General features: G+C 46.8%; 2 protein-coding genes across 2 annotated transcripts; both read left to right on the forward strand.

The window, feature by feature from the left end:
* The first annotated feature begins 6,266 nt into the window (after positions 1-6,266).
* Positions 6,267-7,062, forward strand: LOC127226137 (sperm mitochondrial-associated cysteine-rich protein). Its single transcript, XM_051190015.1, has one exon. It carries the CDS (start codon positions 6,537-6,539, stop codon positions 7,053-7,055), a length of 519 nt encoding a protein of 172 aa, XP_051045972.1. The 5' UTR covers positions 6,267-6,536; the 3' UTR covers positions 7,056-7,062.
* A 6,828-nt stretch (positions 7,063-13,890) lies between these two features.
* Positions 13,891-16,158, forward strand: Mfsd5 (major facilitator superfamily domain containing 5). Its single transcript, XM_051190005.1, has 2 exons — positions 13,891-14,066; positions 14,586-16,158. The coding sequence occupies exon 2, from the start codon at positions 14,604-14,606 to the stop codon at positions 15,954-15,956; it is 1,353 nt and encodes a 450-aa protein (XP_051045962.1). The 5' UTR covers positions 13,891-14,066; positions 14,586-14,603; the 3' UTR covers positions 15,957-16,158.
* Positions 16,159-16,452: the final 294 nt, after the last annotated feature.

Raw genomic sequence — 16,452 nt, forward strand, 5'->3', positions numbered from 1 at the left:
GCAGCATTTGATTAGCAATATAGAGTCCTAGGCTCAAGTCCCTAATAATATAAAAATAAATAGACACAGAAGACTGAGGAGTTCAAATGCTCCCTTCTCTACTCTGCATCTTGCAAATGAGATTCAGTCTATCCAGGATTTCCCTCTCTATCGTGGTGGAGGGAATCTCTGCTTCCTTTTCTTTACCTAAGATTAAGCCTATTTCTAGGCTTTGCTCTATTTAAAGATGCTCCATTTGCTCACTGTGGAAGGTCAGAGAAGTGATAACCCAGGGGTCCTAGGATCATGCTTCTTGCTTTGCTACCTTTAAAAAAAATGCTTATTATTTTATGAGCATGTGTGTGTGAGTGTATGTAAGTGTACCCACCATGTGCATTCATTGACAGTAAAGGTCAGAAGAGGGCATTTAGCTGGGCGGTGGTGGTGCATGGCTTCAGTCCCAGCACTCAGGAAGCAGAAAAAGGCAGATTTCTGAGTCTCAGGCCAGCCTGATTTACAGAGTAGGTTCCAGGACAGCCAGGGAAGCATGAAGAGACCTGTCTTGAAGAAAACAAAACAAAAGGAAAAGAAGAGTGCTTTGGATCCTCCAGAACTGGAATTATAGACAGTTGTACTATGTGTCCCTGGAAGTGAACCCAGGTCCTCTGGAAGAGCAGCAAGCATTCCCAACCGCTGAGCCACCCCTCTTGCCCCCTTTCCTACCTGCTTAACAGAGCAAAGAGCAAGAGTAGTTCAGGGAGAAGATTCAAGAATGTCTTCCTGGCCCTGTCTTTGCCCTGCTACCCTACCCTTGTCCCTTCCCACCAACATCAAGACACAAAATGGGTCATTTTCTCATGCTCAATCTGGTCCTGCAGGCATGTCCCAAGTCACACTCAGAGATTGCTGGCAGATGTCTGTGGGGGCTGGGGGAAGCTGGGTTACACTCCCCAAGGACATCATTAAGGCACACAAGTACTAGAGGGACTTGGAGACCAGGGCACCAAGGGAGAACATGATGAAAACATGTTTTGTACAACACGTGTCCTTTCCTTGTCTCTCCTCCCCTCCTTTGCCCACATCATCCCTCCAGGTATCCTCTATGCCAAGGCTACCCTCAGTACTTATTCAATTTTACCCTTGTACTGGGCCTATCTGTGCTTGCCAGCTGGTTGGCTCCACTAATGTGTAAGTTTGTGTGTGGAAGCTCCTCACAGGCCCCAGGGCTATCCAGATCTCTGTGTAGAATAAGGCCTTGGTTTTGAAGCATAATACTCTAGGACTACTCTGTACTGCTCTAAGAATTTCTTTTCCAGCATATACCATTCATGAATTCAGCAAATTTGTATTGAACAGACTATGCACTAAGCCCTGGGAATACTTATATATGGTCCCTGCCCTTGTTGGCTCAAAGTCTGCTGGAGGTGTCAGGTGTTAACTAAGTAGGGCAGGTAGGATGAAGAGGTGCTGCAGGAAGGGTATATTTACACCCAGCCAGGGGCATCAGAAAAGCTTTCTGGGAAGAAGAAAAGGAGAGAGGAAAGTTGAGGTCCTAGCTCTCAGTCATGTATATCACTCTGATAAAAATAAGAGGGGGTCCCTATTCCTGTGCCACCCCCACCCACACACACACACACACACACACACCGTCCACTATACCACAAGGAAGGGATAGTAAAAGCCTCCTCATGGTAGGTAATGCTGTGCTAGAATGATTTCATTTATTCCTTCTCGTGTTCCAAAGAGTAAAACTGAGGCACAGAAAGGGAAGAATTACAGGTTTGGGCTTGAGATTTACCATACAGAAATCAAGGCTCCAAATTGGCAAATTCTCCAGCATGAAGATTCTTGCATTTGCCTGGCTGGAGCCTCCTGGGGAGAAAGCTTTCTCCTCCCTGTATACTCCACCCTCCCTGTAGATCCAGCCCTGACCTGCCCCATTCCCTGGAGCTAGCATGTCTGCCTCCACAGTTGCTGCAGTGTATATGAGGCTAGTGCTCCAGGTGTCTGCCAGCAGCCTGTAGGCGGGCGCAGCTGCCTGTTTTGAGCAGAACCTGCTTAGGGGAGAGAGGTCTTCTCTCTCCTCCATCCATTGCCCAGTTACTCAAGTTCTAACTAAGGGTCTTCCTTCAGCTGCCTTTTTTAAGTCCAATGCTTGGGATCAGACCCTTATATGTATTTAGTAAGGGCTTTAGCACAGAGCCACACACCAGTTGGACAGGTTCTTCCTTCTGAAGAAAAGAATGGAGGGCCCTTTGGAGGAGGGAGCTGGCCTCTTTGTGGCCATGCCACCTCTGGAGGTGGCAGAGGTCATGGGACCAGTGGGGTTAAGCACCATCCCTGTTCTGACCTACTTTTCTACCTGTGCCCACATCCCCTGAGGCCAGGGTGTTGGGTGGGGCCAGCCTGGCATCCCTGCACCCACACCTGGGACTTCCCCTGATTGGAAACTCCCAGGACCCAGGCCTCTTGCCTGTTCTGCCAACTCCCACTAAGTGCCTGAGTTCAGCTCACCTCCAGTCAGATCTCTGCCAGTCTCCTCCCAAACTACATCTAGATACAAAACCAAGAGACCTCAACCCTGTGGTCCACCCTTTAGGGTCCTCTTTGATATCTGGCTGCCCATTATCTGAAAAAAAAATTTTTTTTTTTTTTTTGAAGAAAAGATATGGGGCAAGGAAGAGGGGTTTGCAGGAAGCTACCCTTTGTTGATCACTTACTCTGTGTCAGGCATGTACATAATCTCACTTAATACACACCAATATGACCCAGCAAGCTCATAGTTATCACCCTCCTTCTATAGAAGAGGGAGAAGAGCAGCAGAGAAGCTGAATGACTTGCCCAATGTCACACAGCGAGGACATAGACAAGCCACGACGATAACTCAGACATTGGCAATCATGAGATCTCTTGTTCATAATAGGCCTTCTATGCCTTTCCAAGAGACTTGAAAATTAAATATAACCTAATTCAGCATGATACACACACACACACACACACTTTCTATCTGCATGTATGCCTTTATTCGAGAAGAGGGAATCAGAATCAACTATACATGGTTATGAGCCACCATGTGGAAATTGAACTCAGGACCTCTGGAAGAGCAGCGAGAGCTCTTAACCACTGAGCCCTGAGCCAGCTCTCCGGCGCCCTCAGAAATAAAGCAGTCACTATCCTCAAGGTCTGTGAGAGAGATGTGTATATGGACTAGGAGATGTCTAACTTCAGTGCCCCAAACTAGCCTTGAACTTGCTATGTAGCCTCAGATGATCTTGAACTTCTGATTCTGAATGCAGGATTACAGGCATGCAGCGCCTGTTTATATGGTGTTAGAGATCTGAAAGAACCCAGGGCTTTATACTTACCAAGTGAACAGTCTCCAGCAGTTATATTCCGCAGCACAGGAAGAGTACTTTTCTTTTTGTTCTGAGTATGTGTATGAATGTGTGTGTGGGTAGGAGGGTATAAGTATGTTAAGGACAAGTTGGGCATGGTGGCGCAACCTTGCCTAAAAACTTAGTGGCTAGCAGAGAGAAGAGGGAAGAGCAGGAGCAGAAGTAGCAGGTCATGCTTTACTGTGTAGTGAGTTTGTCGCCAGCCTGGAACACCTAAGACCCTGTCCAAAAAAAAAAAAAAAAAAAATTTCAGGAAAGAATGAGGTATCTTTGTGGTCAAGAGTACCAGCTGTTCCATCAGATAATCCAAAATTGAGGTGGCTCACAAGTGCCTGTAACCTCAGCTCTGCTTTTCTCTCTTACTTTGCTTAACTTTCTGTGAGATATGTCTATGTTGTTACACAGGATTTTCTTTATTGTTGCATAACATCCCTGCATCCATATGCCACAATTCATCTTCCTATCCTTGTATTCATAGATTTGGAAGATGGTTCAGTTTAGACTATCACAAACAAAACATCTATGCACAATTTTTTACTTTTTCAATTTTTATGTGTACAGGTGATTTGTTGGCATGTATGTGCCTAGTGCCCACAGAGTCCAGAAGGTGTTGGACCCCCTAGGATGGGAGATACAGGCAGTTGTGAGCCACGATATGGGTGCTGGGAACTACAGAGCAACAAATGATCTTAACCTCTAAGCCATCTCTCCAGCCCCTATGCACATTTTTGAACATCACAGTTTCTGGAGAATATTGGCCTGAGTTAAACTGTATGTTCAAATTTCTTTTTTCTTTTTCTTTGTTGTTGTTGATGATGATATTTGTTTTAGTTTTGTTTTTTTTTTTTTTAAAGCAGGGTCTTGGATATATAACCCAAACTGGCTTTGAACAGGCAGTATATATGCCTGCCTCAGCTCCCAAATGCTAGGATTACCAACATGTGCTATCACCCCTTCAGGTTCAGTTGTATCAGACAAGTATGGAGGTCAAAACAGTGGGTTCAGAAGTTCAAGGTCATTGGCTACACCATTAGTTTGAAGCTACCTAAGCTACAAGAGACCCTGTTTCAAAAAACAAAAACAAGTTAAAAAATAGGTAACAGTAAATTCTAATAGGGTCATGAATAGCAACAAGAAGCCCCACAGGCACACCTCAGCGCTTGGGAGGCAGAGGCAGAAGGTCTCTGTGAATTTGAGGCCAGAGATGTTACACAGAGAAACCCTGTCTCAAAAAACAAAAGCAAACAAAAGATCCAAGTGCTACCTCAACTCACCAGCCCTCTTTAACCTCTCACCTGTGTCATTATGAGTCTTGCCTTTGCTTGTGCACTCTGTGGAATGCTCTTCTGGTAGAAATTTCCATGACTTGCTCTCTCATTTCCTTTCAGTCTTTCCATGAAGATATCTTTCATTAGCATTGCAATCTCTAATACAAATAAAGGAGCCCCCAGATTTGATTCCCAACATCACAGTAAAGAAGAGGAGCAGGGCAGGCATTGGTGGTGCATGCCTTCAGTTCTGGCACTCAGGAGGCAGAGGCAGGCAGCAGAGGCAGGTGGATCTCTGTGAGTTTGAGGTCAGCCTGGTCTACAGAGCGAGTTCCAGGACAGCTAGGGCTGCTACACAGAGAAACCCTGTCTCGAACAAACAAACAAACAAACAAACAAACAAAAACGAAGAAGATGAACATGCAAAAGACAAGCTTATAGTCTTCCCTCCCCTCTCCTTTTCCCTCCCCTCCCCTCCCCTCCCTTCCCCTTCCCATCTCTCTTTCTCTTCTTTTCACTTTGTTTTAAATATTATTGTTGGGGAGGTCACTCATGCCCCAGCATGCATATGAAGGCCATGGAACAGCTTGTGGGAATTGACTCTCTTCTTCTGCCATGTGGGGCTTGGTGATCAACGTCAGGTTGCCAGGCTTGCAGGCAAGAACTTTACTGGGCATGCCATCCCTCCAGGCCCTCTCCACTCTATTTATTTTGTGGATGTATTTATTTTTGTTTTATGTGCACGAGTGTTCTGCTTGCATGTTTATGTGCACAACACACGCATATATAGTGCTCACATGGTTTAGAAGAAGGCATCAGATCTCCTGGTACTGGTGTTAGAGATTGTTATGAGCCATGTGGGTGCTAGGAACTAGAACCAGGACCCCAAAAGAGCAGCAAGTACTCTGACTTGATAGTCCATGTCTTCTTCCTGTTCCTCTTTAATGTGGTGCTGGGGATCAAATCCTGGGGCTCCCTTATTCTTGACTGTTTTTCTTCTTGCCTGGTTATTTGGGTACATTTCACCTTCAGACAGCTCTCTCCACTGCCAGGGCTTGGCAACTCAACCAGAATCCTTAAGGACCACCCAACCAAACTGTTGGGGACTGTCTAGAGTCCCCTCTGTAAACCACCTTTTATTTGATATTTGTATGAAATACTGACTTACCTAGCTTTTGCCCCCACCCCGTGCTACTCCTTACTTTTATGGGCCCTCCTTAAGAGAGGAAATAAATGTAGCTATCTAGTTCACTCCAGCACCCACCACCTGGACAATAATAGACCAGCAAATAATAGTTGTCCAAGCCAGTTGTTGGTTTCTCATAGACAACCAGGCACCCCCACACCCACACCTGGGACTCTCTCTCTCTCTCTCTCTCTGTCTCTCAACTCCCCGGAACCCAGGCCTCCTTAACACTCCTATCATCTCCAGCAATATCCCTGACTTGGTCTCCTGGAGTGCTTCTTCTACTGGGCTGCCTTCCTGAGACCCCTGGGAACTTATGGAGAACCCAAAGCTTTAGTTCTGGCTTCCAGGCTTAGGGAGACTCTGGCAGGTATCCGGGCCTAGAATTGCTAGAAATTCCTTGTGATTGAATAGCGGGAAGGAAGACAAGTCCCAGGCAAAGGAACAGTGTGAACAAATGACTGTTGGCATGAAAGTGCACATCCTCTTTGAAGAACATGTTCTGATCTGGTGCGGGTAAAGGACCAGATGGGAGGGTGGATAAAAGTATTGTCAGGCAGATCTAGAAGAGAATGGCCAGGTGGGGAGGTCTGAGCTCCCTGCAGGATCAGTAAGGCTCAGTGTGTCTTAGACTTAATCCTGCCCCTGCCCTGATCCACTCAGCCCTCCCTTTCACCCAGCCCCCAGCCTGCCTGATCCTGCAGCCAAATGGACTTCTCTCTGGGCCTCCGCTTGGGGCCTCGGAATAAGAAGTCTACCTACCAGGAGCCCCCTCCATCCTCTGGGCATGGGCCTCCAGCTACCTCTCCCTGCTTGTCCTGTCCCCCTTCTGCTTGTGCCTGCCCCTGTCCCAGCTGTCCCCCTGCCACCTGTCCTGGCAATGCTTGTCCCTCATATACAGGTTCCTGCCCTTCCTGTCCAGGCGTCCCTGGCCCACCCTGCACCTGCTCTTGCCCCCCTTGCCCTGCCTGTTCTCCCTCAACTTGTCCCCCCACATGCATAGGTGTCCCCTGCTCAAGTCCACCTATGACCTACTGCCACCACTCGCCTTGCCCCAGTTACCCTTGTTCCACAGGCCAAGCTGCCTGTCAGAGCTCCCACCTGGGCTTCAGTAGCAGCTGCAGCTGTGGCCATGGCACTGCTTGGAGGCCTCAGGGTTCCACAGGCTGCTGTAGTTTCTGCTTCAGGAGACAGAGGGCTTCTCGAGGGCTCTGTCTGATAATCTAGGATGAGAGAACGAATCCTGGGACATTTGCTTCAGCGGACACTTAGAGCTACATCCTCAGAAGAAGCTCTGCATAGCTGTAGGGTGAAGATGGAGTCAGGTGGATACCCGCTTCCCAAGTCCTGAAGGGGACAAGGAACCACTCCTTGGATACTGGTTTCTGGATGTGTTCCTGATGGTTCCAGAACCTCCTCCTCTGCACCTTCTTGAAAGTGTCTCCAGAGCCTTGCAGCCCTTAAGGTAAGCATGTCCATGGCTCCTTCCTCTCCCCACTCAGTCTGCAGGGGACACCTATGCATGTCTCCTTTGCAGTTCACATGGTTATGGCAGGCTCCTCTTCTAGAGGATGTGGGAAGTTCAGAGGACATTCCTGGCTCTCGACCTCCATCCATACTCATGATTGTCTCAGAGTATCTGGCCTCCTAACCTCTCATCTTCAGCCATACAAAGGAGGCTGGCAGCCCTTGGACCAAGAGAGATAGTTAAGAAGAGGGCTCTTGGTTTCTCCCTCCCCTGGGATAGCTTTGACATCCTTCCTGGTCTTTTGTGTCCATCCAGGAACCTTCTGCCCGGATGTTTTGTGTTGGAAATTTCTAAGCGCTCACTTAGCCTCATGACCTCAATCTTGCCACAGTAATCCTGTGTCTGCCACAGCCATGCTCTTGTATCTTGGGGAAGAGGGGAGCTGGGGACCCAGGGGTCCTACCCACATGTAGGTAGTTGAACTTGTATGTTCCCTGTTAGAAAACACATACCTCACCAATTGAGGTAGCTTTTTGGATTTTGGTGGATTGGGTTTGTTTTTTGTTGTTATTTTGTTTTGTTATTTTTCTGGAGCTTAGGACCTAACCCAGGGCCTTGTGCTTGCTAGGCAAGCACTCTACCACTAAGCTAAATCTCCAACCCTGAGACAAGTTTTTATATAGCTTTATGAACTCACTGTATAGCCAACATTAGCCTTAACTTCTGTTTTTCCTGCCTCTACTTCTCAAGGGTTGGGATCAGAAGCCTGTGCCACCACACCTAACTCTCCCTTAGAGTTTTAATTTACCACATCCCTCAATTCCTCCTCCTCTTTTTTCTTATATTTTAATTAATGTGTGTCATGCCACAGTATACCAGTGGAGGCCAGAGGACAACTTCTGGGAGTCAGTTCTCTCCTTCCACCATGTAGGACACAGGAATCTAATCTTTACATGCTGAGCCATTTTGTCAGCCCAGTCTCTGTTTTCTGTTTTTGTCTCCTCTGAGTTTCCTTTTCTTTTTGTTTCATTCATTTATTTTATTTTTCTTTCTTTCCTTTTTTTTTTTTTTGAACAGGCCCAGGCTGGTGTCAAATTCTGTCTTATTGTGCCTCAAGTCTCCCTGGTGCTGGGATATAGATGTGTACCAGTGTGCCTAGCTGATTCACAGAGGACTTTGCAACTAGGGAATCATGACTCCATTACCTGAGCCCACAGATGAAGCTTAGCGTCACTAAATGTGAAGAGCCAGACACTGTTTGCCTGATGTCATGATGCGGTCTGAGGCATTCAGCATTGCCTAGGGAAGATTCTGGCCAAAGAAACACACTGATTGGGGCTGAAGAGATGGCTCATAGGTTAAGAGCGCTGGCTGTTCTTTCAGAGGTCCTGAGTTCAATTCCCAGCAAGCACATGGTGGTTCACAACCATCTGTAACGAGATCTGCTGCTCTTTTCTGGCCTCAGGGATACATGCAGATATAATACTGTAAACATAATAAATAAATTAATTAATTAAAAGAAACACACAGATTGCTCAACATGAATTAAATCAAACCACCATTGCACATCACATGTGCATGATGTTCATAAGTGTGCATATCATGTGTATGAACATCATGTGTCTACAGGTACTCATGGAGACCAAAGATTTGTTCCTTAGAGCATGGTCCACCTCAATTTCTTTCTTTCTTTCTTTCTTTCTTTCTTTCTTTCTTTCTTTCTTTCTTTCTTCCTTTCTTTCTTTCTTTTTGGTTTTTTGAGACAGGGTTTCTCTGTATTGCTTTGGAAGCTGTCCTGGAACTGGCTCTGTAGACCAGGCTGGCCTCAAACTCACAGACATCTGCCTGCCTCTGCCTCCAGAGTGCTGGGATCAAAGGTGTGTGCCACCACCTACTGGCTGTTTTTTTTTTTTTTTTTTTTCCAAACACAGTCTCTGCATCCTCAGCTCTGAAATTACATTCTTGACCATAGTTTTTACCCTGGTTCTGAGGATTGAACTCTTTATCAAGTTTGTATGCCAAGCAAGTGGTTGGCCTACTGAGATGACTCCTCAGCCCCCTATTTAATGAGAAATACGGGCGATGGAGAAACATATTAAATGACACAAGGAGGAAGTAAATAGACTCTGGTGAGAAAATCTGACCTAAACAAGCCAATTGCTGTGGGAAAAGTGAGAAGGGACTTAAAACAGAGCCACAGAGCTGAGGGTACACCTCAGTGTTAGAGCCCAGTGACACCTGAGAGTGGGGGGCGATTTAGACAACCACACTGGAACATATGGGGGATGGCAACTATAAAAAGATATTTTAGAAGTTGAGAACATTTAACTGTAGATTTTTTTTTTTGTCTTTGTTTTTGTTTTTCAAGACATGGTTTCTCTGTGTAGCCCTGGCTGTCCTAGAATTCTCTCTGTAGACCAGGTTGGCTACCAACTCATAGAGATTTGCCTGCCTCTGCCTCCCCCAGTACTGGGATTAAAGGCACGTGCCATCAATGCCCAGCATTTGGTCTGAGTTTTTATTTATTTATTTAGTTAGTTTTTTTTGAGACAGTGTTTTTATGTACTGCTTTGGAACTTGTCCTGGAACTGGCTCTATGGACTAGGCTGTCCTTGAACTCACAGAGATCTACCTGACACTAGGATTAAAGGTGTGCTCCACCACTGCTCAGCTGGACTGAGTTTTATGATGCCAAGGAATCAATGCTAATTTGTTAGATGTAAGCATGACCCTGAGGTTATTTCTCAGCATTGATACGGACATATGGAGTAAACAACCTACTTAATTTGAAATGTCTCAGTGGAGAAAACAGAAGACATAAGATGGCAGACTCTATAATTGTTGAATTAAATATGTATGGGCTCATGGAATTATGTGTTCCACACTTGAGTATGTTTGAACACCTTAATAATAAAAGTTTGGCTAGTTGATTTCTAATACTCTCTGAGCATTTTTCCATGAAAGCTAGGATTTCCTGATGGCTTCTCATACAGATCCTAACCCTGGCGACCCTCAATTAGCAGATGGTTCTGGAGATAAACTGCACTGACAGACCACTTTACTTCCTCTAGTCACCTACGAGCAAATTTCCCAAAAAGATCTTTTGCAGTTGTCCCTCACAGTCTAAAGAGACATAGCAATCTTAAGAGTATACATATTTTGAATAGATTCTACAATAATCCAAAATAATATGGGGGCTAGAAAGGTTGCACAATGGTGAAGAGTGCATATTGCCCTTGTAGAGGACCCACATTTGGTTACCAGCATCCACAAAGCAGTTAACAACCTTCTATAACCTACATTCCAGAAGTTCCGATGCCCTCTTCTGGCCCCTGAGGAAACTACATGTATATGGTAGTTCTATAAATATACATATAGACACACATAAATGGTTTTTGTTGTTGTTGTTATTGTTGCTGTTGTTTTAAGACAGGGTTTCCCTGTGTGGACCTGGCTGTTCTGGAACTCACTATGCATGAACTCAGAGATCTGCCTGCCTCTGCCTCACAAGCCACCAAGATTGGCTAATACATCTTTTTTTTTTTTTTTTTTTTTTTCTTTAAAACAGGGTTTTCCTATGTAGCCGTTGCTATCCTGGAACTTGATCTGTAGGCCAGGCTCATAGAGATCCTCACCTTCAGAGTGCTGGGATTAAAGATGTGCATCCCCATCCTCTACCCCTGTCCAGCATAACAAAACAAAAGTAGGATATAGTGTATGCTTTTCATCCGAGCACTCAGTAGGCAGAAGCAGGTAGGTATTTGTGAGTCTATATAGTGAATTCTAGGACAGTCAGGGGTACAATAAGGCTCTGTCACATTAATTAACAGACTATTGGCTGGCATGATAGCTCAACAGGCAAAGCTTCTTGCCATCAAGGCCTGATGACCTTTGTGAGTTCTGTCCCTGTAATCCACATGGTTGAAGGATAAAACTGACTTACCGGAAATTGTCCTCTGACCTCCAAAAAGAAATTAAATTTATCAGACCTGGTGTTTCAAGGCTTTGATCCCAGAACTAGATAGGCAAAGGCAGGCAGAGCTCTGTGAATTTGAAGCCAATCTGATCTACAATGAATTTTAGGCAGCCAGGCCACATAGTAATGAGACCTTGCCCCAAATAAATAAAATTAATTGTTACCAAATTGTTTTTCCTGATTAAACCTCAGATCCTTCTACCCTGTATTTTATTTATTTGTTTGTATGTTTGTTTTTAGTTTCTTGAGACAGGGTTTCTCTGTGTAGCTCTGGCTGTCCTGGAACTCACTCTGTAGCCCAGACTGGCCTGAAACTCACAGAAATCTTCCTGCCTCTGCCTCCTGAGTGCTGTGATTAAAGGCGTGTGCCACCACTGCCCAGCTCTCCAAGGTTTTGAATAGACAAAACCAACAGTTATAGTTTATGCAGGTACTGTACCCATTTCATCTTCCCAGGAGCTTTGAAAGGATGAAACCGTAACCCTAATTCCTGCTTTACCTCTTACCATGGAACTCAGGATATACTACTTCTTCAACCCTGGGGGCTAATAATGCCTACCTAATGGGTTATTTTGACAGTTAAATGAGATATGCCATCAATAGTAATTGGCTGAGTATTTTTTTTTTCAGTGTTAGGGATTAAAGGCTCTCATTCATAGTAGACAAATGTTCTATCACTGCTCTACATAATCCATGGGTTAGATTATAAGAGGCAGGTACATTTCCTGTGGATGTGAAATGTGTAGCATGCTGCATCTGCAAATAGGGCTCCCACAAGTGCAGCTGCTGTGCCTGCTGTGGGGACATCCCTGCAACCAAGTGTAGACAGAGTGATGTAAATAAACCTGTCTTTGTTTTTGTTTTACAACCCTGGCCCACTTGCCACACCTCTTTCTATAAACTATGTGACTGAAAATGGAAAATTTTAGATTTGATTTTAAGAAAGAAAGAAAGAGAAAGCTGGGCAGTGGTGGCATGTGACTTTAATCCCAGCACTCTGAAGGCAGAGGCAGGTGGCTCTCTGTGAGTTCGAGGCCAACCTGGTCTACAGATGAGTTTCAGGACAGCCAGAGCTATGCAGAGAAACTCTGTCTCAAAAAGAAAAGAAAAAAAGAAAGGAAGGCCTAAAGAGAAGGCTCAGTGCTTGAGAGTGCACACTGCCTGGCTTATTTTTATTTATTTATTTATGTGTGCTCTTTAAAATTTTTAAAAAGGTTTATTTACATCCAAGCATGGTGATGAACAACTTTAATCCCACCACTCAGGAGGCTGAGTCAGTCTGGTCTCTGTGAGTTCGAGGCCAGTTTGGTCTACAAAGTGATTTCCAGGACATCCAGGTCTGTTAGATAGAATCCCTGTCTCAAAATACCAAAATAATAATAACAATAATAATGAATTTTTAAAAAAGTACTTTTTTATGTGTATGAGTGTGAGCCTATGTGATCGTATGCATACTACCTTCTTGCAGGCACCTTCACAAGTCAGAATAAGCTGGTCTGATCTCCTGGAGTTGGAGTGACAGATAGTTATGAAATCACTACTGAATATCAGTACTGGCAAACCAAACTCTAGTCCTCTGCAAGAAGAGCAATTTCTCTTAATCTATTAATCACTGAGATTTCTCTCTAGCCATTCTTATGATTAATTATTATTGTTGTTAGTAATTTATTTTTTGAGACAAGGTCTCATTGTTGTCTAGTCCTGGAACTTAGTATGCAGCCCAAGTTGGTCTTAAATTCTCAGTAAGTCTCTTGCCTCAGTCTTCCAAGTGCAAGGATTACATAAACCACCATTCCATGGTAGGCAGTTTTCTCTAATAACAGGCAGGAAGCAGAGTGCTGAGGTCCAGATGGGAGCAAGTAGGCAGAGTGGTAATGAATGAGGTCGTCATGGAAGAAGCAAAAAGCCCCGGGACAGATGCATTTGTATACTATTAGAAATATTTTGACTTCATCTTTAATGAAAGGGAAGCCACTGGAGAATCTCCAGAACATAATATTGAGGTTGAAGGAAACTTAACAAATATCCCAAGATAAAACAGTTCCTAGGTAGCAAGAGGTGAGAGTTGAGCTCCAGGACTGAAGTTTATAACTCTACACTCTGACTGCACGTTTGGCCTTCTTCATTTGGGCACTGGTTGCTCTCCTATGAGTTCACACAAAGAAAGTGGGACTTGAAGGGAGAAATAGGAAGGCTTGGCTAAGCTGGTAAAGCATTGGGTAAGACTGGAACCTCAATCTATGTGCAGCCAGGGTCCAAGTTCTTTACACCACACCGCCTCCCTCAGGTGTCTGGACAATAGTGACTGCTGGCCTGGGAGGTCCTTGTGGGAGATGCAAACCCTGGAGTAGCCTGGACTTAGGGCAGCAGAGTTCATTGGCAAGAGGTAGTCGCTGGCTTTCAGGAACTGCGGGCATCTTCCGAGGTAGCGCGTGGTGGAAAACCAGAGAAAATACGTTTTCATTTGGGATGACCCCGCAGGTATCCGCGAGCTAAGGGAGCCAATAGCACCAGACACAAGCCACGAGCTTCTCCTGCAGCCCCTTCCCCACTGGCTCTTCAGCTCTTGGGCGGGCGGGGGTGAGGTGTAGGGGCGTGGCTTTCTGCAACACGCCCCCGTCACGTGACGGGCCATCATGGCGGCGGCCACGGGCCAGCCCGGCTCCCGGAAGCAGGCTGTGAGGGGCGGGCGCGCTGCTAGAATCCGAACGGAGCCGGAGCCAGTGCGGGGAGGGCGGCCCGGCGGCCTGGAGCCGGACGTGTCCGGAGCGTCCCCCCCAGACCGGGGCAGCAGGTGAGACGGGGGCCGGGCGAAGTGCGAGCGGATGAGAGGATGCTAGGCTGAGGCTAGGGGGCGCAGAGGGTTAGCGTGAGCCAGGGTCGGGTGAACCTGCCATGCACGCGCGTGACCGTGAAGCAATTGGAGGGCCCTGCGCGGGCGGAAGGGATGCTCGGGATAGATGTGGAGACGCTTGAGCTCCAGAACTGGCTCATGGGTGAGGATGGGAGGTAACAGAAGAAGCGTGCAGAAGCTATCATGGGGAAGGGCAGCAGCCCCTTTATAACCTGCGGGACCGGGATTACTGAAAGGAGTCCCACTTTGCTGTGCCAGGCCAGGGTGGGGCGAGTGCTCTGGCCTCTCCTCCATCTCACCCTTCCCTGCCCCACGGAGTCTTAGGTGACAACTACTCCTCCCACCCACCCGACTGGTCCCTCCAGTCTCAGTTCTGGGGGAGTGGAATTGACACTGGAGTTGGGTGGAGCTGTGCTACCTGGATTATGGATATGACTATGACCAACGTTCTCTCCCCAGGTCGTCCGGGGGCCCACCATGCTGGTGACTGCCTATTTGTCTTTTGTGGGCCTCCTGGCCTCCTGCCTGGGCCTGGAACTGTCAAGATGCCAAGCCAAGCCCCCTGGAAGGGCTTGCAGCAACCCTTCCTTCCTTCAGTTTCAACTAGACTTCTATCAAGTCTACTTTCTAGCCCTGGCAGCAGACTGGCTCCAAGCCCCCTACCTGTATAAACTCTATCAGCATTACCACTTCTTGGAGGGTCAGATTGCTATCCTCTACGTTTGTGGCCTTGCCTCCACAGTCCTCTTTGGCCTGGTGGCCTCCTCCCTTGTGGATTGGCTGGGTCGTAAGAAGTCTTGTGTGCTTTTCTCCCTCACTTACTCTCTGTGTTGTTTAACCAAGCTCTCGCAAGACTACTTTGTGCTGCTGGTGGGCCGAGCACTTGGCGGGCTGTCTACTGCTCTCCTGTTCTCAGCCTTTGAGGCTTGGTACATCCATGAGCATGTAGAAAGGCATGACTTCCCTGCTGAGTGGATCCCAGCTACCTTTGCCCGAGCTGCCTTCTGGAACCATGTGCTGGCTGTGGCAGCAGGTGTGGCAGCTGAGGCTGTAGCTAGTTGGATGGGGCTGGGGCCTGTAGCACCCTTCGTGGCTGCCATCCCCCTTCTGGCTCTGGCAGGGGCCTTGGCCCTTCGCAACTGGGGAGAGAATTATGACCGTCAGCGTGCTTTCTCCAAGACCTGTGCTGGAGGCCTGCGCTGCCTCCTGTCTGACCGCCGTGTGCTGCTGCTGGGCATCATACAAGCCTTGTTTGAGAGTGTCATCTTCATCTTTATCTTCCTCTGGACACCTGTGCTGGACCCACATGGGGCCCCACTGGGCATTGTGTTCTCCAGCTTCATGGCTGCCAGCCTGCTGGGTTCTTCCCTGTACCGCATCGCTACCTCCAAGAGGTACCACCTTCAGCCCATGCACTTACTTTCTCTTGCTGTCCTCATCGTTGTCTTCTCTCTCTTCATGTTGACTTTCTCTACCAGCCCAGGCCAAGAAAATCCCGTGGAATCCTTCATCGCTTTTCTACTTATTGAGTTGGCCTGTGGGCTCTACTTTCCCAGCATGAGCTTCCTTCGAAGAAAAGTGATCCCAGAGACAGAGCAGGCTGGGGTTCTCAACTGGTTCCGAGTGCCCCTGCACTTACTGGCCTGTCTCGGGCTTCTTGTCCTACATGACAGTGATCGAAAAACAGGCACTAGGAATATGTTCAGTATATGTTCTGCCGTCATGGTGATGACTCTGTTGGCAGTGGTGGGACTCTTCACTGTGGTGAGGCATGATGCTGAGTTGCGGGTGCCCTCTCCCACGGGAGAGCCCTATGCCCCTGAGCTTTGATTTTTTTTTTCCAGGACAAGGGACCTGGGATGGACTCTTGAATCCCACCTACCCACCTGTATGACTTGTGACTGTCCTGCAGCCCCTCTTGCCAGTGCTTTGTATTGGGAAGAATATGGGGGTGATGGACTGGAAAGGTGCCAAATGTTCACTGTGTTAGTCCTTTTCCCCTTGCTGTATAAAAATAAACACTTTTAGTGGATCATTGATTTGATTTACTATAGCCACCACAGTTTCTGGTGAGGGGCAACTGGAGATTCTGAGGTAGAACTGGGATTACCAGCAAATGCTTTCTGTTTCTGATGTCTTCAAGTCTGAGGTTTGAACTCTCATCTTCAAGATTATGCAGCGAGTGCTTTAAACCACTGAGCTATCTCTCCAGCTCAAAGGGGAAGATGAGCCCCATATGTCAGGCCACTGAACAAAGATTCCAGAGGTTTAGGCTGCTTTACTGCAGTAACTACCCTATTAGGATAAACTAAGGTCTTCCTGTAGG

Source organism: Phodopus roborovskii, unplaced genomic scaffold, assembly GCF_943737965.1.
Source record: "Phodopus roborovskii unplaced genomic scaffold, PHOROB, whole genome shotgun sequence".
NCBI classification, from domain to species: Eukaryota; Metazoa; Chordata; class Mammalia; order Rodentia; family Cricetidae; genus Phodopus; species Phodopus roborovskii.